The 21,244-nt window shown below is 48.1% G+C and overlaps 1 protein-coding gene across 1 annotated transcript in view; it reads left to right on the top strand.

The window, feature by feature from the left end:
• The first annotated feature begins 3,772 nt into the window (after positions 1–3,772).
• LOC147888291 (RING/U-box superfamily protein) overlaps positions 3,773–21,244 on the top strand; it is a 50,795-nt gene continuing 33,323 nt past the window's right edge. Inside the window, exons 1-2 of the mRNA XM_087393420.1 lie at positions 3,773–4,052; positions 17,219–17,299. Coding sequence (XP_087249546.1) covers positions 4,029–4,052; positions 17,219–17,299 — 105 coding nt within the window. The 5' untranslated portion in view covers positions 3,773–4,028. The remainder of the gene's footprint in view (positions 4,053–17,218; positions 17,300–21,244) is intronic.

Here is a 21,244-nt window from a genome sequence, read left to right as displayed (position 1 = left end):
TATATATTAACATTTTCAAAAGGCACACAATCAATCAAAGCACACAACAATCATGCCAAACAAGCTCCATTGAAAATGTAATACCAATGAAGAAAACATTGAAGAAAGCAATTCTTATCTTGTAAATTCCTAATGAATTATAATGAATTACATGTCTAATGAGACATTTGTTAGTATAGTAGGGATACCATGTGATATCCAAAGAATTAATTCCTAAATTTATGTCCTAGCCATTCTAAATTCATTTCATGTATCTAAGTTGTAATTTGTCATCTCATGTGAGGAAACCCTATGAGCCTTGACAAATATCCAACCTCTCCTACTATAAAAACCTGTTAAGATCCACATTGCCATAGCCTCTCCATCACGATGCCTTTCTTACCGCACCCAATCTGAAGATTAGACAAAGCACAATGCCGTAGTGGAATCCTCTAACCTAAGACGTCCCCTTCCTCACAATAGAAAGGAAATAAATAGCCATGAATAAATACATAGCCCTACTCCTTTGAAGACTAGAAAGAGCACGAATACCATAGTGTTTCCATCACAGGGCTTTTCTTGCTCCAATTTAAGGATCAATCAAAGCAAACAACACCACAATGGAAGCCTTAGATTGAGGATGTACACTCACTTAAATTCCATGCAACTGATAATTGATTAGTTTCTATCGAACTGCCAATCTATTCATGACTGAAAGAAGGTATGCAACTCCTATCATATCATGAATCAAGACCTGGGTGCAACAAATAATTCATGATCTGGTGGCTCTAACCTCTAGGTTTTGGTGTAATCCAAGTTTGGGTGCATGGACTGTCATAATAGCAAGGTTCACCTATCATAAAGCATTCATGCATCCATCGTCTTTCATTATTTTACATGAATCACATATTTGGTGCAATGATTGGATTCATGAAAGATCATATGCAATGATTTGGTTCATGATTGTTTTTAATTCTAAATTCTACCTAAACCCTAAACCGTCAAATATGAATGCAAAAAATGATACATCAATTATCATTCATCATGCATGCAACCTCTGAATGGAATGGAAGCAAATTATTATCAATCCTCAAGTGAATGTCACGATCACATGCATGCAAAAATTTCGACATAAACAATCAATATCATATTTGTGCATGTCTATAACATATTTAATTAAAATAAAAAGAATCAATTCAAACATTCATCCATTCATCATTCATGCAACTCTCTCCCTTGTTTCATAGCCTCTCCTTGTACATGACACCCTAAGCCCTAAAATATGCTACACGCTATGCGGTTCTCTCACCTCTAACCTCCTCCAAACCTTATGCATGGAGGGACTATTGTAATGAATTTTAAGCTTGTAGAAAGAGCAGCATTGCTTTAATTGTTCCTTCATCCACTCTCTAAAAGACAAAGCTACTACCGCGGGCTTCTTTGGTTTGAAGACCAGGGAGGCAAGCAACATTGCAACATGCTTCTATCATTTCAAATTCACATACAAATAAAAATAGAAGTGTAATCACAATGCTTGCCATATCCCACACAATCTAGAGTTCAAATAGAGCAATGATGCTATGATTACATGTCTACATAGCTAAAACATATATATCAACATTTCAGAGGTCACCATAATGATGCTTTCCTACCCCACTCATGGAACCATCATGGAAGCCCCAAAGCAAATAGAGGAACTCACCAAGTAAGCTCTCTATATATCCAAAATAGCCGTTAATATTACACCACTGGTATATTAAGTTATATAGTTGAGATATTAGCCTATACCAACAATAGCTTTATCATTCCCAATCCCCAAACATGTTGTTATTTCCCATAGCTAACATGATTACATAATCAGGTTAGTTAATAATGTAAGTTTTACATACGTCATGGTTTCCCAATCCCTGTATGAGCATAAAATCCTATGATACTAATAACCAAGCAAACACACACACATGCAACACAAAATACTAATAACCAAGCAAACACACACAGAAGCAACACATTTTAAAATGTAACTTGTTATGAACAATGCAAATTCAAGAACATTTACTCTATCTCGTGTAAGCAACTCCGTTCAAGAAGATATTTCCATGGAGCCCTCATGCATTTTCATTTGTGGGGCTAGATTGATCAATAGATTGGATTTGATAATACCCTTGTAAAATATACCCCATTATCTCTTATAGAACACATGCAAGACAAAACACATTGTAAGAAGCTTAGATTTGATATAAATTGCCCATTTTAAGTTCAATAAATAAAAAAATATTGGGGGTGCAATTGAACAAAATTATGGTCGAAATCCATCTAGTGAGATGAAATTACAATAGGATGCTAATAAAAATGATATTCCTATTTACTTTGTCTAGTATATCTAGGAATGTGCTACCATGGAAAGATCACAAAGTTTACTACTCTGCATGTGCAATATTTAAACATCTCAAACATAGCAAAATATTTAAGAAGACTATGCTACAAGCAAAAGATGCTTGTGATTGCTACTTTGCGATCCAAAATAACCTTGAAGCATTTACAAACATAGTGAACTATTGTATTTCAGGGTGGCCATGCTACAAGAGGGAGATCCCTAAGGAGGTATCTTGCTCTTGAACTTCAAACATAGGGAGGACCAACAAAGGTTTTATTCATTAGCAAGATGAATTCATAGCTAAAGCACTACTATGGTGCTAATGTTAGTTCTGTCAACATTAAGTCCACATGTTGGTCATCGATGAAGGCTTTATAAACAATAAGTCCCTAGTCAACCTGTATCAATAATCTTTGAAATGGACTATTGCTCTCAATTGTCTCACATGACTAGGTGAGGGCTAAGTGTTGTATTGCTCGTACGTGAGCACGAATGAGGAGCCAAGCTTTGTATGGAGATTTGAAAGACGAGTGAGATGCATCAGCATGCAAGGGTACCAAGCATAGGATTGGGTTCTATTTGAAATGTAGCCAATTCATTTGCATTGGAATGCTCTAGGTGCATGAGTGGGACCAAGTTGAAGGTGAAAATGCAAATCAAAATTATCGCTAGCACTAAGCGAAGTGGAAGAAGTAGATGGTTTGCGGGGTGGTCAAGGTTGGCTCTCTAGATAAAAAACAATGATTAGAGGAGCATAAGTTTGTAGCTTTTTTGTAATTAGTGCTAGCATTTCTTAAGTGGGTTTCACACCTGCCTGGACGGCAAAAGAGTGCACGAGCATTCTTCTAAGTGGAAATTTTATTTGCTTCCAGATTTGGGCCCATATAGTAGAATTGGCAAAACTAGTTAGAGGGTACGATGCTACCGTCATGCGGACGTCCAAGACAAGTGGGACTTGACTGATCAGTAAACGTTGCATCCAATTGTTAAACATCTTCAAGGCTTGTCCATCTGGATGCACGTGAAAGCAACAGATGCCTAGACGAGGATATCTAGTGCAGTCGTCCGGATTCAACTGAAACAAGTCGTATAGTGATATCCCTCTTTTGCACTAGGGACAACCATACCTTCCCTAAGGGATTTGTTAGCACTGCTTTCCAAGGAGCTGCTCAATAACATACATCTTTGCAAAAAAGAGCTCTCAATCAATTTTGGTCACTCATCCTATCCTCCCAATCAATTTTGGACACTCATCCCCTCCATTAACTCAGGGTGTTTATAGACTAGAGCCGCCCATGCCCGCCCATCGTGCATTGAATGCATCTTGGCCGTGGGCTGGACGTTCTCTCTCTCTCTCTCTCTCTCACACGCACACTCGTCCCCACATCAACTACTGATCGACTCCATAAAAGCTAGAAAATGCCGCAGATCATGTGGTCCGATGTTTGGCTTCCAATGGAGATGGGTTTATATCTCTTTACTTAAACTAAGTCTCACTCGGCCAAAACTAACATCCTTATACTTAAAATATCCACTTCATCAGATCAATCACTTCGTGCAGAATCAAGCATATGGTCGCTCCCGTGTAGCTCCATTCAGCTCATCTGTAAATGCGATTCTATTCGTCTAAAGATTACACTATCACTTCACTGGAAAAGTTTACAGTAATCCGGCCATGGTGGTGTGTAAATGCCGCAAGGTAGGCCTCCTTCTTCTCTAGATCTTGGATGATTTCGTGCTCACTCCTTTTGTCAATGCTAGATTCAGAATCCAATTCGCTTCCTCTGTCTAGATCTGACGTAGCTCTGGTTTTTCTGCTTTTCTAGAATCAAGGAATCGGATCAACCAAAATTTTAATTCAGAAATGAAACCAAATGCATGTTTCTTACGCTCGAAGCTCCTTTTGGGACATGCATTGATCGGTTCTTAAATTCCTGATCGATCGGCGTTGCCAGATTTCGTTTCGTCGTGATGCGATCGCTAGAATCTGCTAACCCAGTAGTACGGCCGGAATCTTGCGTATTCCACTTTAAGTCCAAAGTCGCTACACCAGACTCTGCTGGATTTGCTTTGAATCCTGAAAGCTAGTTCCACTTTAGAATTGACCTTCATTATAAAATTGCCACATCGGAATTCGATCCACTCGAAGTTTGGAAGCAAGGGCCTCCGTCCACTCAAACGAACGTCACATAAGTTGAGACTTCATGTACGTTTGCACGAAATACTACAAAGGGTGTGCTTAGTATGTGCAACATGTAATTCTTTGTTGAACGGAGTAATTCCGTTTGTGACCTATCTTTTATGGTCTATGTAACTCGTGTGCTCATGTGATCTAATTTGAGGAAAACATTATCTATCCTTGGGAAGGATGAGGTAATTAGTACAATTGATGTCTGCCCATTCATAGAATACTATCGCAGCCAAAAGTAACTGTTTTGTAGGTATATAGGACGTAGGAAGACATAGGCTGTCGCATGTTGACCAGATCTCCCTTGATTTTCTAGCTGTGTGACAAAACTCCGAGCTGACCCACGGCAATCTTCAGTGCATGATCTAGAGGTATCTTGGTGTCTGAGTTGTAGTGGAAGGCATATCCAAGACTGGGAGATGTGAAGGAGCAGGAGGTTTGATCCGATGAACAAAGGTGCATGGTCAGAGCATCCAGGGTTTACTGGAATAGGGGTAAGCTATCCTTCCTAGATGTACGTTCACCATTGTGCATGTCGGTACCACTCGTTTCCATCTCTTGCAAGCTGGGAGGAGGAAGATGTTGTGAACGTAGGGAGCCTATAGTGATCCATTTGTGCGACCCTTTCTACATACGTGATGGTCTGGAAAGCTGCATCCAAGTAAAAGATGGAGCTCCAAATAGTGTCTGTACGGTCTGATTCAGAACCAAGGGCTTGCTACTACGAGCAATTATGACCTTAAGTTGCTCTATCTTGCTCCACTCTTAATGCTCCCATGGAGATTTGGTACCCAAACAAGAACATATACACAGGAGTTGGTCTGACCAGCGAGACAACAAGGAATGACTTTGTTAGTAGATTGTGGAAGTGTGCTTAGAGGCACCAATATTCTAGGCTCGCAAAAGGCATTACTACCCATTGGCGATTCTGTTGTGGGTAGCTCTCTTAATGGAGAAATCAACTCTTGAAAACATGATCCTAAGGCACTGTAGGATTTAGGGTGTACTGCTTACAATAAGAGGCATAAGGAGGTTTTTCGTTTTTGTTTCCTTCTCAGTTTTTTAATATAGAAGTCATTGAATAAAGGGGAGGGGAAGTGGGTGAGGTAGGGCGTTGTAGTTGGTAAGTGTACTTACCAATTAAAGAGCATCAAGCCGTTGTGTGCTGCATATTCGACACTTCCAACCTCTCCAAATCTGTGCATTGATTTACCTAAGCTCTCAACCTTTCTAGCTCTCACTACCCATTGACCACCACCCCAAGCCTTTCCATGGATGAGCATGAGAGAGCAGCTTTGAGCAATATGCACTCTTGGTTCGCCTCTTTCATATTCATATATCATATATATATGTATATAGCTGATGTCTATGGTGTTTAACCTTCCCTTGCTCATTGGGACGAGAAGGTTATGTTTCCTATTGCTTTATGTGCATTTTAAAAAATATTTTGTACGTTCCCTCCTGTACCATATTTTAGTATCACTATGACCTCACGTGTACTCACAATGAGAGTATCTCAACAGCTCTTTGCGGAATACGATGGTTGTTTGTACATGGTTGGCCTTGAATTGTTGAAGATCATAACCTTCGTTTGACTAAATTTGACCTTTAGATTTTTTAGGGCTTGCAGTGGAAGACGGCATGAGGACCGCATCATTTTTGTTAAGAAAAATCAACACAACTGTATGGGCCAATGTGACCCTTCTGCACCAAGGGTCCAGATAAAGTTCCCAATCAGCCAGCTCGACTCCATGATTTTTAGGCCCTAGCCTCTTCTTTCCATCACAATGGAGAGCAAAAGACAATGAAGGGCTAGCACATGACTTGGAGACACTAGCTCCCATCTTGGCTTGATTTTTCAACAAAAGAAAATGCCCTAGTTTCCCTCAACCTTGGATTAAAAAATTATCATACCCATTTTTCAAGCTGGAGAACCCAATCGATTTAAATAACAATAGCTAGATCATGATTGGTTACAGCATGGCCAAGATTTACAACATGGTACGAGAGACATATCAAAGGCATGATACGGACAACAAATGAGAGAGCATGTGGACAAGCAAGTTTCAGTGCAACTAGTCTACAATGGACCACATTTTCAGCTATTGTCAAGGAGGGCAAGGCATAACATTAGAGGCCATTTCTCTCTAAGAATCTCAGCTAGAATTTTTATGAATTAATTCGTGGCGATAAAGCCCTTCTTTTGCAGTGGACTAGTAGCTTGTAGATTCCTCCAATGCACCTAGGTAGAGAGAAGCCCTTGATCCTTCCTTTAATTGAGCTTGTGGTGTAAGTATTTATATTCCTGGTCATACCAACCATTTTGGGGTGAGGTTTCATGGTGGATCTAATGATGATGGAGGTGGCTCTCGTTGTAAAAGAAGTGAGATTGTGTATTTGTGCTAGAAAAGTACACAATTTGGTGTTGTAAATGTCATCTAGGTAATGGTGGAAATGAACTTTTTTTTTTTGCCGAAAAAACAGTGCTAATTATATTACTTCGAGAGCAAGATACAAAAGGTCAGCTTGTAGCTGACAGGCTGCGTTCACAAATCGGACACAGCCCTAAAGGTAACAAAAAAGTAAATCTCTCTCTCACGGAGGGATAAGGCGAGTGTGAATGAACAGCCATCGGGGTGGTGAGTAGCGCCACCGAAGGCCCTGCGAAGTCTGCTCGAAGAAGAGGCCCTGTGTGTCCCAAGCCCGGAGGAAGCGTCTCCGCTTCTCCCGATCGGCCCGGGAATCTCCCTGAATCTGGTCCCACTGGCCTCTGAGGGTATGAATAATCTCACTCCAAATATCAGTCATGATCTGGGCAGTCGATAAGGAGGTGCCACCGAGGATCTGCGTGCAACGCGAGGTCCAAATGTGCCACCCTGCGATGCTGCTAATAATCTCCCAGACTGGCTGCCTCTCCTGAACTCCTGTATCAGCCTCTGCTAGGTGTTGCGGGATGCCCTCGAGCGGCCCCCACGTCCCCTGTGTGATAAGGAAAGTGGGGTCCTGCTGGCATGCCTCGAATAAGTGATGAAGACCAGGTGCGGTGCTGCACCAACAGAACGCGCCCCAGGTGATCAAACCTAGCTCTGGTGCTGCGCGAGTAAGAATCCCGAAAGTCCACCTCCACACTTCTTGGGCGCGAGTGCAGCTCCACAGGCAGTGTTTTGGTGACTCCTCATCCTCATGGTAGATCTGAGAGCGTCCGTCCTGGCCTATCTGCCGCAACTAGCTCCCCACTGGAAGACCTTTGTGGGCAAGAAGCCATAGGAAGTAGGAGATCTTCCGCGGCCGCCAGCTCTCCCACAAGGCCTTCCAGAAGGCCTGCAAAAAGAACCTGGAAATACCCTGTGCATACCAGCTGGGCCGCTGGGTGGGGGGCGGCTCTGCATCCTTCCAAGAACTCGCCTGCCCAAAGTCGTGCTGTAGGCAAAGAAGGAGGTCGGCCCCTGTCCTGTCACAATCTCTGGCCATCTCCACTCTCCTGGGTCCCAATCAAGCTCTGACAAGGCGCGCCCCTCCCAGAGCCAGAGTCGCCAAAGCTGCAGCTGATCCTGCTCAATGCTAGGATCGGTACGCCAGACCTTCCCCAAAAGGCCTACGACCCGAACCCTCTGCCATGGGAGTAGGGGGTCGAGCGCATCCTCTCTCCTGAGTCGTCCATCCCCCATAACCGCGAAGAAGGAAATAGAGGAGTCGTCCATACGTCCTGCGACCACCAGTGGGATGCCACGGGGGGTGAACTGTCCCAGCCAACGGTCGTCACCAGGCATGAGGATCTGAAGCTCAGGTGGAACCAACCAATCAGCTGGGATCGCGCCGTCGATCTCCGTGCGTCTCGCCTGGGCTCCACGGGCACCTCCAGCTGCGTCTGCGAGATCAGCCGTCTCCAAATGTCTGTACGTGTCCCTCCAAACTCGAAGGGACCGGGCTGGCCCCCTCATCCAGCCATCCCACCTGATGTGTGATCTCTCCCCCAACTGAAGGCCCTCGGCATCTCTGACCTGATCATTCCAGATAAGCGGCTGGCGATTGATCTCCTCCTAACAGCTAGGAGGGGACTGAATGAGACTGAGGCGGAGCCACCTCCAAACCATGAGGAGGCTACGAACGAGTGGGGAACGGGGCTGAGTGAGCGGGGCAGAAGTGAAGATCCACCTGAGGGACGGGAGCCACTCTCCACCTCGGCGCGGGACACAAGAACCGACCCCCTGCTGAAGTAGCATCTTCCACGTCTGCCCCCCGGGGTCAAACCGCAGATGACTAGCTTGCCTAACAAGGCCTGACTCTGAAGCTCTGGATCGATGACCCCCAGGCCACCCTCAGCCTGCGGAAGAATGACTGTCTGCCAAGCAACCCTGGCTCTGGTATCTGTGAGGCCATCCTCCCCGGACCAAAGGAAGTTCCGAACCAGCCTCCTAAGCTGTGTCACGCTGGATCTCGAGAAACACCAACAGGAAGCCACATACCAAGCCGTGGCTAGGAGGACCTGGTTGACTACCAGGGCACGACCTGCAAGGGAAAGCTTAGCAGTGCTCCAGAAAGCCAGCTTCCGTCGGATGGAATCTAGCACCGGGAGAAACTGCTGAGCTGGCGTGATATTAAGGCCGACCTGAAAACCAAGGTATCTAGCTGTCTGTCCCCGTGGGATCCACCTGAAACCCAAAAACCTCCCCCACTGAGAACACGCCCCGGGGTCTGTGAGAAAACCAACTGATTTGTTCCAGTTGATTTTCGCACCAGCAGCCGAACAGAAGACCTCCAGGGCCATCCTCACCCTCTCCAGCATCATCTCATCGTCCTGGACATAGAGGGCTGTGTCATCCGCGTACTCCGAGTCCAAGAGCTCCGTGTCCTCCCGGAGTGGAAGGCGGACACCCCTGATCCCTGTAGACCTCGCCCGAAGGTAGTAAGTCATAGCCTCGGCGAAGAAGAGAAACAGGTAAGGAGCAAGGGGGCAGCCCTGACGCACTGATCTCTCCAAGCTAAAACGCTCACCCATCCTGCCGCCAATGATGACTCTGCTAGAAGCTGTCCTGTACAAAGCTGAAATACCCTGAATCCAACCTGTTGGGAAACCTAGCCGCTCCAGAGTCCCCTCCAGAAAGGACCAGTCCACTCGATCGTAGGCCTTCTCAAAGTCGAGAAGTAGGATGGCAAGGTGTGATCCGCTGTGCTGAGCCCACTCCGCCGCCTCTGAAAAGGTGAAGACATTATCCAGGATACTGCGATCCTGGACAAAGTCTGTCTGAGTGTCATGAATGAGGTCTGGGAGTAGAGGCCGAACTCTGGCGCTGATCATCTTGGCGAGGATTTTGTAGGCAGTGGTAAGGAGAGTGATCGGGCGCCACTGACGGATCTCCTCTCTATCTCCTCCCTTCGGGATGAGGCAAATCAGTCCCGAGGAGAGGCTCTCTGGCATATAACCGCTGCTGAAAATCCTCTGAAGAGCTGCTAGGAGGGGCTGATGGATCTGGTCCCAGAATGAGGTGAAGAATGCCCAGGATAGCCCATCCTCACCTGGGCATTTCTGCCCATGGATGGCCATCAAGGCCTCCAGCATCTCATCCGTGGTGAACGGTGCCAACAACGTCACCTGCATGCTAGGCTGGACCAGGGATGGAGTGTGCCTCCACACCTCCTCACGGGAACGTCGAGTACGAGGGGCAAGCGGCTCCTGCTGGAAAAGGGTCCTGTAGAAGTCGGTGGCCAACCCCAAGACCTCTCCTGGATCCGTAACGATGTGTCCCTCCGCTGTCCTGAGACTCCGAAGCTGATCACCTGCAGCTCTCTGGCCATGCGTCCTGAAGAACTCCCTGCACATCCGGTCACCCTTCCGAGCCCAGAAGGAGAGAGAGGCGTGATAGGAAAACTCTGAGCGACGCTGGAGTGTCTCCTCAAGAAGGGCTCTGGCTCGAAGGGCCTGGATCCGAAGCTCCTCCGAGCCCGGGGATGCCTGCTGGAGTCGCTGAATGGAGGCGAGGTCCCTCCGAAGAGCTCTCTCTCTACCCCACCATTCCTGTCGAACCTGTAGGGCTGCGAGCTGGCAGATTTGGCTGGACTCCTGCAAAGCCTGCGTCACCGAATCAACCAGATCCACGCACTCGCCCCAGTCTCTGTCCCAAAGACTGCATATATTGCTGCGCACGTCCTCCCTCGAGAAAATGGAGTCGGGAATCCGGCATGAGCGGGGGGAAAGGGCCTGAGCTGCCGAGTCTAATGATAAGAGCACAGGCGCATGGTCGGAAAGTGTCGTCCCTGGAACTATACCCGCCTGACCGCCTCTGCTGATGGCCCAATCACTAACATAAAATCTATCCAGCCTCTCCAGGAGTCTGCCTCCTTCCTTGCGGAAGCCCCACGAGAAGTCCAAGCTCTCGTGCCAACGCCGGAAGGACGGGTCTCGCCAACTGTCCCTACCTCCTGTCGCAAAGATAAAAGAGTCCCAAGCGGACTGCTCTGCTTGAGACATACCTGTAAACTCCGGTCCTCTGCCCTGCTGGTCCTCCAAGGTCTCCAGATTGTTGAAGTCACCTCGAACAATCCAGGAATCCATGTCTGGGAGAATCCCTGTAAGTGTCCTCCAGAAAGTGGCTCTGCAACGGAGATCTGTGGGAGCATAAATGTTGAGGATTCCAACTCTGGAGCCCTCCAGTTCCAGGCCTACCCAAAGGGCACGGCCTGGTATCAACGTGCCATGACCGAAAACTCCCTGGGCTAGCTGCTCGCCCACGGAAGTACAGACACCACCACTCCTCCCCAGAGCGTCGATCGAGGGCTCCCAATAAGTGTGAGAGCGTCCAGGGAGAATCTTCCCGCATCTACGGGAGTGAGCTGTAGAAAGCTTGTGCTCCTGGAGCAGAAGTACATCCAAACGACCAATCACTGCTGGCTGAAGTTCCTGTCTCAAAATGAGCTTCCTAGGACCACGGGTGCTAGAAGAGTGAAACCGTTCACATTCCAGGATACGAGGTGTAGGCTCATGGTGAGGACTGGGAGGCTGCGAACAACTGTCTGCTCGCGGTCGAAGTCGAAGAAGAAGCTGACATTTCGGAGTGGAGGCGCTGACGCTTATGGGAAGGTTTGGAGGGGGAAGCGGGGTCGTCCTGCCCGTCCTTCAACACCTTCAGCAAAGGCGAGAGGCCTTTGGTACCATGAACGAAAGCTTTCTCGAGCCAGCTCGAGATCTCTGAGGTGGACATCCCATAGAAGGCACAAAGTTTCTGAGGAGTCCAGGCTGTGACATCTTGGGGGAGGGGCCAAGACAGGGGGGGCCTGAGGATCACAATCAGTCTGAAGCGTTTGGCGGCGCAACGCCACCGCAGGCGCACGTCACCCTCGGACCACTGAGTCTCGAGAAGCTGCCCACCGGACAGGCATATCCAGGAGCAAACCTGAGCATGCTTCTGCTCCCTGAGAGCCTCCCAGACCGAGTCGTCTGTCCAGGTCTCAGTGCCGTCGCTAAGGAACGTGAAAGCAAAGCTGGGGCCATCCCTAGGGGCCAAGGCGGCTATCTTCCCATCCGCCCCTTTGCGGAGCAGGAAGATACTGATGTCGAGGCAAGCAGGGAAGGTCCCGAGGTCGGCCACATCCAAGTAGTCCCAGGGGCCAGATCTGTAAAAGTCACGGGGGAGCTCTCTCTCCTGAAGCTGAGGCCCATCAGAGTCTGCCACTGAGGGGCTAGCGGACAGAGAAGCCTGCTCCGGCGGTGGTGTAGACTCAGGGTGTCCTGCCAGCGGAGGGGGAGGGGGAGGAGGAGGAGGCTGGGGAATAGGCAACTCAGACTCCTCAGGGGCGACTAGCGGAGGAGGAGGAGGAGGGGGAGCGGGGGCTGCCCTCGGCTGAGGAACCGTCGGTGCAGCTAGCTCTGCGGGAGAGCTGAAAGAGGCGGGGGTGGGGAGGGATGGGGATGCATTTGGAACTGGGGCTGAGAAGGAGGGGGAGGAGACTGAGGAGGACGAGGAGGGGGCTGAAGCTGCGGGTCGGGAGATATGGGGTGCAGCTGGGAGATGGGCTGGGGCTGAGTGGGAAGAGGCTGGGGAGTGGAAGAGAGGGGGACCTGAGGCTGTGGAGGGCGGGCTACCGTCGAAGAAGATGCTCTCCCAGGTCCCTGGGGCGGCTGCCTGTCAGGTCTCCGAGGTGCTGCTGCAGGTTGGGTAACCTCTGCCTCCTTGCCTTTATCAGAAATCTTCTTGTTCTTTCCTCTTTTCCTTCTAACCTCAGTCCAGCGGCCAGCTAACTCTGGTCCGGACTCCGGCTGCCTCTGCTCCTCCTGGCGTGGCTGCCCGGAGGGGGGGGGAGGGGGGGGAGAGGGAGGGGGCGGGGGAGGCCGAGAAGAGCTGGCGAAGCGTGGACAAACAGCCGCCAGGTGCCCAAAGCCGTGACACCTCAGACACTGTCCTGGCTGTCCGATGACTACCATGCTCTGGGTGATGCTGGCGGCATCTGTCACGATCTCGATCACTGCCGGGAGAGTCGCAGGATCCGCCACAGCCACACGGACTCGGGGGGCTCCTGCCGTAGTCACCGCATCGGCGAAAGTATCGTGCATAACCCAGCCAAAGTGGGAGCCCAGGTCCCTGACAATCGGCCGCAGCCCAGCAGCAAGACCTGGAAAAACTAGCGTCACTGGATGGCGAGGTATACGGAACCGAGCATCAAAATCCGCTGCGCTGAATCCACGGTACCACGGGACTATCATGATAATCTTTCCATCCACTGACGTGGGGGAGCCAGCAATCAGGTTGCTCGCAGCTTTCGCATTGGAGAGTTTGAGCCAGAAGATGCCCCTTCCCATAAGGGCCACCTCCTCAATATGGCCGTCCTCTAGCATGAGAGTGGATTGGAGCCAGTCCCTGATGGTTGATCTGGAGGGGGAATGTCCAATGACTCTGCCATAAACAGAGGTAAGGGCAAAGTCATTGGCAACCTCCTGAACCCGAGATGATTGTTGCTCTGTCAGGATGACGCGGTAGGCATCTGGAGAGGGAGGGTCCGACTGGGCCTCCGGTTCCGGGCAGGGAGCCGCCATACCGCCAAGACAAACTGCGAGGCTTCCGATGAGGGAGAGGCTGCCACCTAAAAAAGGGGGGGGATAGATGTGGGAGGGTGGAGCCTGGGTGTGGCAGGAAGGATGGAGGGCGGAGGGCGGAGGAAGCGGGATGGGAGGGCAGGAAGCGGAGGTGGCGCGGGGTGGAGGAGTGGGGGCGGAGAGCGGGTGAGGTGGGGAGGCGGGAACGGAAGCGGGGGAGAGGCGGAGTGGGGCGGGAGGACGGACGGGGGGCGGGGGGAAGGGGTGGGACGGAAGGGGCGGGGTGGAGCGAAGGGGCGGGGGGGGCGGGGGCAGAGGGCGGGAAGGGAAGGCGGGGGTGGAGCGGAAGGGCGGAGAGGCGGAAGGGGGCGGGGGCGGTAAGGCGAGGGGTGGGGGGGGCGAAACGGGAGGCGGGGGGTGAGCGGAGTGGTGGCAGGGCGGGGTGGAGCGGAAGGGCGAGGGGGGGAGGGGACGGAGCGGCGAGGGGGTGAGCGTAGCGAGGGGGGGCAGAGTGAGTCGGGGGTGAGGCGGGGTGTGAGGGGTGAGGGCGGAGAGGCAGCGGTGAGGGGGGGGGGTGAGGCGGAGGTGCGAGGGGGTGAGCAGAGGTGTGAGGGGGGGGTGAGGTCGGAGGGCAGGGGTGAGGCGGAGGTGAGGCGGGGGTTGCGAGGGAGGGCGCGGCGGCAGCGTCGGGTGAGGGGAGGTGAGGGCGGAGAGGTAGGGGCGGGAGAGGTCGAGGCGAGGAGGAGGGGCTGAGGGAGGTAGAGGTACGGAAGGGGAGGGGGAAGCTCGCAGGAGCAGTTGCTGGTGGAAATGAACTTGGGTATAGGTCTCTTGTATTTGTGCTAGAAAAGAGCATAATTTGTTGGCAAGGGCTAGGTAGGTTTGTGAAGCCATCTACAAAAGTGACACGCCGTTGCTCGTGATGTTGGCGCCCCCAGTTTGTCGAGTGCTTGCCAATATGAGTGTCCTTGACTGTTGTAGCATGCCTGATAAGAGACCTCAATAGCGTTAGTTATTTGGGTCTCCCATATGGGTGGTGAAGTCTCTTTGAAGGCCGACTTTTCACTACACTAGGAAAGCTGTATAGTGTCGAGTTGATTAGAGCCCTCTGCTCACAAGCATTTTGCATATGGAGATGTCAATGGTAGGAAGTAGCAAACCTTGACATGCAACAAATGTGAGGTGACAACCTTATACAGAATCAAATGGATTTGGAGTTTTTGAGTTGTTTCAAGTTTTTGAAAAAAGTGGTAAGTAAGCGGATAACAATGAGCGCAAGTACACAATAAAAAATTGGAGAGAATAAAAATTCTGACATACCCAAACTAATGATACATTTGATGGCTGCTATGCCGTCCACTCGTGCATGCCTTGAAGAGAGTACTCAGATACATCACAAAGGTCAAGCGCATGAATAATGAAAGGCTGCCGAAGAGGGCATGGGTAGAAAGTCAAAAGTCCCAAAAGACGGATAAGGGTAAGATTTTGACATCTGGATGGGCACTAGATTTAAAAAAATGGTTCCAAAAATGGGAGGTAGAGAGTATGTTGAGATGCACAATGGATGGGACTTTTAATAGAGAAGTTGGGACTTGATCTTGCAACTTGCAAAGGAGTAATAGGAGCCACATTGGCTTCTATAGGATGAAGCACGTCTATCCTTTCGTACATGTTCCTTGTTGAAGAACATGAGGTTGAAACAATACACGGTGACTATGTCATAGATGATAATGTGGCTACGTATGTAGAGTTTAGGTAATCTTTACTCCTGTTTTCTGTTCAGTTCTTGTGATATTTTAGGTTGTGTAAGACTTTACCTAGTTTCATTGGAAGGCCTTGAGCCCTCATTTTTGTATGATATTTAGTGCAATGGGAAATGTCTGATAGACGGCCGTTGCATCTTTTATTTTGTTTTGTTTGTCTCCTTTGCTTGTACTTTCATATCTTTGATACATGGTCATGTGCACCAACATTCTATAGATCTGATTCCAAAGGTTCACGTTTTGCAGTGTCCATATTCAGTCTTGCGGGGATTGGAAATGTTAGATTACAGGATGTAGCTTTCCGGGGAGCCGAAAGCCTAACTGGAAGGCTTTCCCAGACTGAAGCTACACTTAGGATTAATTAATGATAACATGTGCACAAGTAAACTGCAAGCAAATATGTATATCTGAAAAGGTATATACAGAAAATTAGGACAGCCAAAAATACCATGTATATAGTAGTGCACCAAAATAGGTCAATATGTGTCCAAATGTGGCACCCTCCCGAGGGCATACACCTGCAGCAGAGTCTGGCTCCAAGATGGGGCTCCAAAGGTGCTCCAAAACTTGACCTCCTTTGCATGTCTGCTGCGGGCTCTCTGGGAGCTTCAGTGACTTCTCAGTAGATTGAGGGAATGGACACAAGGACCCTTTCTATAGGGGAGGGGCTGGTCTGCTCTCCCCACGGCCACTAGGGACTGGCCGACCTGCTTCTGACCTACAGCTGCCTTGTGACAGCCATGCTGCTATCCTGATGGCACTCCACACGGAGGCTTGTCTTCTCCTAGGTTTACCCATGCGGCATCAGTACAATGTCACATACTCTAACCTTTTGCAGGACTCCTGCCCTCTTGTCCTCCTTATATAGGGGCTCACAGGTGGAGCATTGAGCCATCTACTCCAGGAAAGCGCTGTGTCTTCTGGGAAATTCTTTTGAAAAATGTCGTTGCCTTGGCTTGGACAATAAGCTCATGCTGTCCATGTGCAAGAACATGCTGTAGTGTCAGTTGCACTTGTACCAGGTGATGGTTTTTAATTTGGATAGATGACATCTTGGACATGTAAGTTGAAGGTATTGTTGTAGGAGCATGCTTCATAGGAGCCCCATAAAACCTCTGGGGCATAAGTTGAAGGTATTGTTGTAGAAGCATGCTTCACCAGGAGCCCTCTAAAAATTTCATGGACTCTCGGCTAATTTGGCCTGCATATGAGTTCTTTGGCCTTTCTTGGTAGTGTAACGTGATTTCGTAATGCTCATCTCCCTCTATGTTCATTCATTTTGTAGTCAGTTGCTGTGATTTAGCCTGGCATGTGTGAGACTACCAAGTGGAGGCTCATTGAAGAGTTCTTACAGAACTGGCTTGTCCACACTATTTTGTAGATTGGCCATGTCATTTCATTCAAATCCCTGCCATGGAATGCTTGGCTGTTCCTGCAAAATTTGTTATGGATGTTTACTGGTTGCCCATTCTTGATTGTCAATTCTAGTCAGATTGAGGGCTACTTCTGTTATGACTCAATGAGAGGCTTACTGCTTGCATGATCCGTATGGTAATGGGTTTGAAAGGGCACTCTGGTTTCAGAGTTCAAGGGTTACACGCAATATATTTCAATGTAGTTTTGTGTAGTAAATAAAAAGAGCGTCGTTACTCTCAGTGAACCAAGCACATTGGTCCATTTATGGCAGTTGTACAGGCTGACACATACGTTTTTTCATCTGTGGGATGTAGGCATGTGTACTTGATGACATGATGATTGGTATTGACTTGAGTATAATTTAGTTCCCAAAGGTGGATTTTTGGAAGAGAGCATTGTCAATGTATTATTTTGCAATAACTAATTGTTTTTAAGTGATGACTAATGTTTATTTAACATGTGGCTTGCAGGCAACGAAACTGTATTGTTTTGTACATAAAATCCCTGTTTGTGGAGAATGCATTTGCTCAAATGAGCACCACATTTGTGTGGTAAGTACTATTAATGGCTTTGACCAAGCCTTGTGAACTTATTCTCAACAACAGGAGTGTATGGGCTGTGTTCCAAGGATTATTCTTGAACTTGACATTTGAATCATGCAAAGTGCAATAAGGCCCGGCGTATTGAATCTTCATATAAGTTTGTCATGATGAGATAAATTTAAATTTCCAAATCTGCTATTTCTTACCTTTCACTTCCAATCACGCAGCTCATGTTGAATCCCCATCTTTGCTCCGGTGGATGGTGGTTGAAAGTTTTTCAATTGTTTTTTGAGTTGACAGGTATCTTGTCTTAGCATGTCTGAGCTATTTAAACTGGCCTTCATGCTGTTATCCGTTCACTAATTTAGTTTTTCCAATCCAACTGCATCGGATTCTTGAGATGGCGTTTATGCTAGTATTCAAAAAGCAAATCAGGCCATGGTTTTGGTTTTGGTGATGGGCGCTGCCCTTTAGGTTTTCTTGTCAAACCTTCTTGATTCTTTATAATATGGAAATACTAGGCTCCCAGTCATCAGTTGTAGTTGGATATCAAGATCATGTGTGATCTGTATAGTCTGGATTGATTCTTGAGAGGGTGTTTATGCTAGTATTAAAAAAGCAAATCAGGCCATGGTTCTGGTTTTGACGATGGGTGCTGCACTTTAGGTTTTCCAGTCAAACCTTCATGATTCTTTATAGTAAGCTCCCAGTCATCAGTTGTAATTGGATATCAAGACCATGTGTGACCTGTATAGTCTGGATCTTCGATTGTCTCAATGAGTTGAGATTGTCATCTTCTCTAGAATTCGGCCAAAATAGAGATTCTTATGATATCACTATCACCGAATTTGTTGTGCTGTCTTGAAAAGGGACAATTTCTTGGTTGATAATTGCAATAAAAAGATTGTGTCATCAGTGCCTACTAATCCTTTGTATAAGAGTCAGAAATATACACTGCAGCTTTTTATATTCAGGATGTGCTCATCTAGAAAATATTTTATTTGGTATGTATGCATGTCTGTATATGTGTGTATGTGTGTGGTGCGTACAGTGGGAGAGGGTGAGCAAGCTGCTCATTTGGAGCCTTGAGGGGTCGTCAAGATCTGCAGTTTCGCTCCTCTCTTCCTGCCTTTTCGGTTCTTCTCCGTTTCTCACCTTTCGCCAGCGTGAAGTTTTGGACCTGCATGATTCAAAGCTCACTTCTTCCTCGCCTGCTTGCTGCTCTCGACTGGGTTTAGCGTCTCTTCTCTGCCCAACATCTAGCTTGCAAAAATCTGCCTCTGCGACTTTCGCCTCCCCTCTCTGCAAAGCTTCGTCTTTTTTAACCTAAGGTTTTTATACAAAGGTTTTTTTAGGGTCCTCTACCCTACTGTTCTACGAATACCCTTTGTGTCGCATTTCTTTCCTTTTCTTCGAGTTTTTCCCCAGTCCAAACCTTTACTTCTTCTTGCTGCCTTCTGATTTTGCAACTGGTTATTTTCATATCAGCGAGAAGCTATGGCTTCCTCTACTTCTCGTCAGGAATTCCTCAGGACCTTAAACGTCGACATATTGATGATAGCTTTATGCATATGGAAACTGAGAATCCTGCTTCTCATGTAAGCACAGATGCACAATATGTTTATGATGTTTTGCATGACGATTTTCAACAAAATTGTCTCAGCTGGGACAAGCCAATATCCGCCTTTACCTACAAGATTGTTTTGCCCTCTATTGTATCTCCAGTTCGAAAGTATTCGGAGAATGCAGTTATCATATTCTTCCCAGGAAAGATGCCTTCAATTGATGATGTAGCAAAATGGATAAAAGCTCTATTGAAGGGTGTCACGAGCATCCACACGCCCGTGGCCATGCTAGCCAGTGCCAGCGCAAGCAGCCAGGTCAACGGCCACTAGGCGTCTGTACAGCTATTCAGGCAGCCCTGTGCAATCAGCAATCAGCACACAGTCAACGCCACGCCATCACAGGTCAAAAAACAAAGAGCTGACTATTTTGCTCAAAAGTCAACGCGTCTTTTTGGTAAACGTTGCTTTTTTTTTTTTTTGCATGACCTGGTAAACGGTTGGCGTTGACCAGCCGACCAAGGTCAACGATCGGCGTTGACCAAGTCGGCCAGGCTGACCTATCAGCCTACGGCCTTTAGCCCTCATTCTTCATCCACTCCACAGGCCTTCAAGCCTTCAGAGTAGCAAAGTCAAGCCTCCCCGCAGCAGACCAGCAGGGGAGCCCCAGCCTCTTCAGGGATCTAGTGAGGATTCACCTCCCCTAGGTAGTCTAGTCTTCCAGTTTTGCAGTGAGGGTTTTAGCCCCTTCATACAGTTGTATTCAGCCCTTTGGGCATTCACTATTCAGTTGTATCTATTTTCTCTTCGGAGGTCCACTACATTCTCTCCCTCTGATTCTCTCACTCACATCCACAGCATCACTTTGTGTATTGAGTGCATCATCTTGCAATTGTTGCAGTTAATATTGAGCAGGAGAGAGAGAGAGGATAGTCTATCTCTCGCTACATTGGTATAAGAGCTTCGGTTTTCTTTTTAGAGATAGGGAGGGTCAATTTAGGGGCAACTTTATTGTTTTATGGTCTAGACAAGATCCGGCAAGGACACCATGAGCACTAATGAGAAATCCAACACCGAGGGGGGATGAGGGTTCAATGCCTCCACTGCCACCACCACCACCACCACCACCAAACCTCCCCCGGCATGAGAATCCTATAGCAACAACAGTCCGAGGCTCTCTTTATCCGCATGACCCAGCTTTAGGAGATGCGGGAAGATCATGAGAGGCCGCTAGAGAGCGCGAAAGGCTAGCTCGGGAGGCAAAAGAAGAACGCGATCGAGAGGCTCGGGAAGCAAAAGAAGAACGCGATCGGGAAGCTTGAGAAGCCAAAAGGGCAGCTCGGGAAGCAAAAGGCGAATGTGATCAAGAGGCTCGGGAAGCCAAGGAACTCCAGGACCGCGAGGATTAGGAGGCCAAGGAGCTCCGAGAACGTACTGCTCGAGAAGAGAAGGAAGAATGGTATCGGTAGCTTCTCATTTCTCTACTTCGACCAGAGGGGGGAGAAAAGGAGAGACTTCCACCTCCAGCCAAGCCTTCCTTTCCGGGGAAGCTCAACTTCACATGGTACGATGGTAAGCAGGAACCATTAGTGTTGACTTCGTGGCTCAATCAGTTCAAAAGCTATTTTTCAATGATCTCTACGAAGGAGCATCCTAGCATCCATGCACCTCACAGGCGAGGCAGTCACCTGGTGGCTCAAGTGGCAGAAGGACCACTATGATGCAGACGAGGAGACACCTCTCTACAACTGGACGGAATTCATGAAAGATCTTCGATCATGGTTCCTACCACCGCAGTATCTGGATAGGCTCCAAGGTCAGCTCTACGAGCTACGCCAGGGAGACACCGAGACGGTGAATCATTTATGCCAATAAATTCACTCAGGTGTTTATATAGTTGTAGTTGGAGGACAGTCAAAAGCTGAGCAATTTCTCCATGGGCTGCATACAGACATCCAATGGTACGTTAAAAGTTTCAGGCCACGGGATTATGAGTGTGCATACGAGCTTGCTCAAAATTTTGAGCTCATGTACAAGGGTCAAGGATCCAAGCAGGTCAATAGTAAGAAGTCCCAAGATTCGACGCCAGGTGATGGTGGGAAGGGGCAGGTACTTGGATACAGCGACACGAGCACTCTATGCCAAGGAGAACTGATGCTTCCATTGTCATGTGCCGGGCCATAGTAAGAAATATTGTCAGCGTTATCGGAAGCTTCTAACAGTAGGAGCTACGTCAAGTGGTTCAGCAACAGCTTCAACAACCTCAGTAGTCATTGAGGAGCTTGATGAACTGCAGACTACAAGGACAACCTCAGTAGTCATCCAGGAGCTTGAAGCTTAGCAGAAGGGGGAGCCTGGTCAGTTTCCCAATAAGTTTCAAATTTATGGATAG

The sequence above is a fragment of the Dipteris shenzhenensis genome, chromosome 22, assembly GCF_047967505.1.
Source record: "Dipteris shenzhenensis isolate YYH24624 ecotype China chromosome 22, Dip_SZ_1.0, whole genome shotgun sequence".
Lineage (NCBI taxonomy): Eukaryota > Viridiplantae > Streptophyta > Polypodiopsida > Gleicheniales > Dipteridaceae > Dipteris > Dipteris shenzhenensis.
The sequence above is the reverse complement of the archived record's forward strand: the minus strand, read 5'-3'. Positions and strand labels throughout refer to the sequence as shown.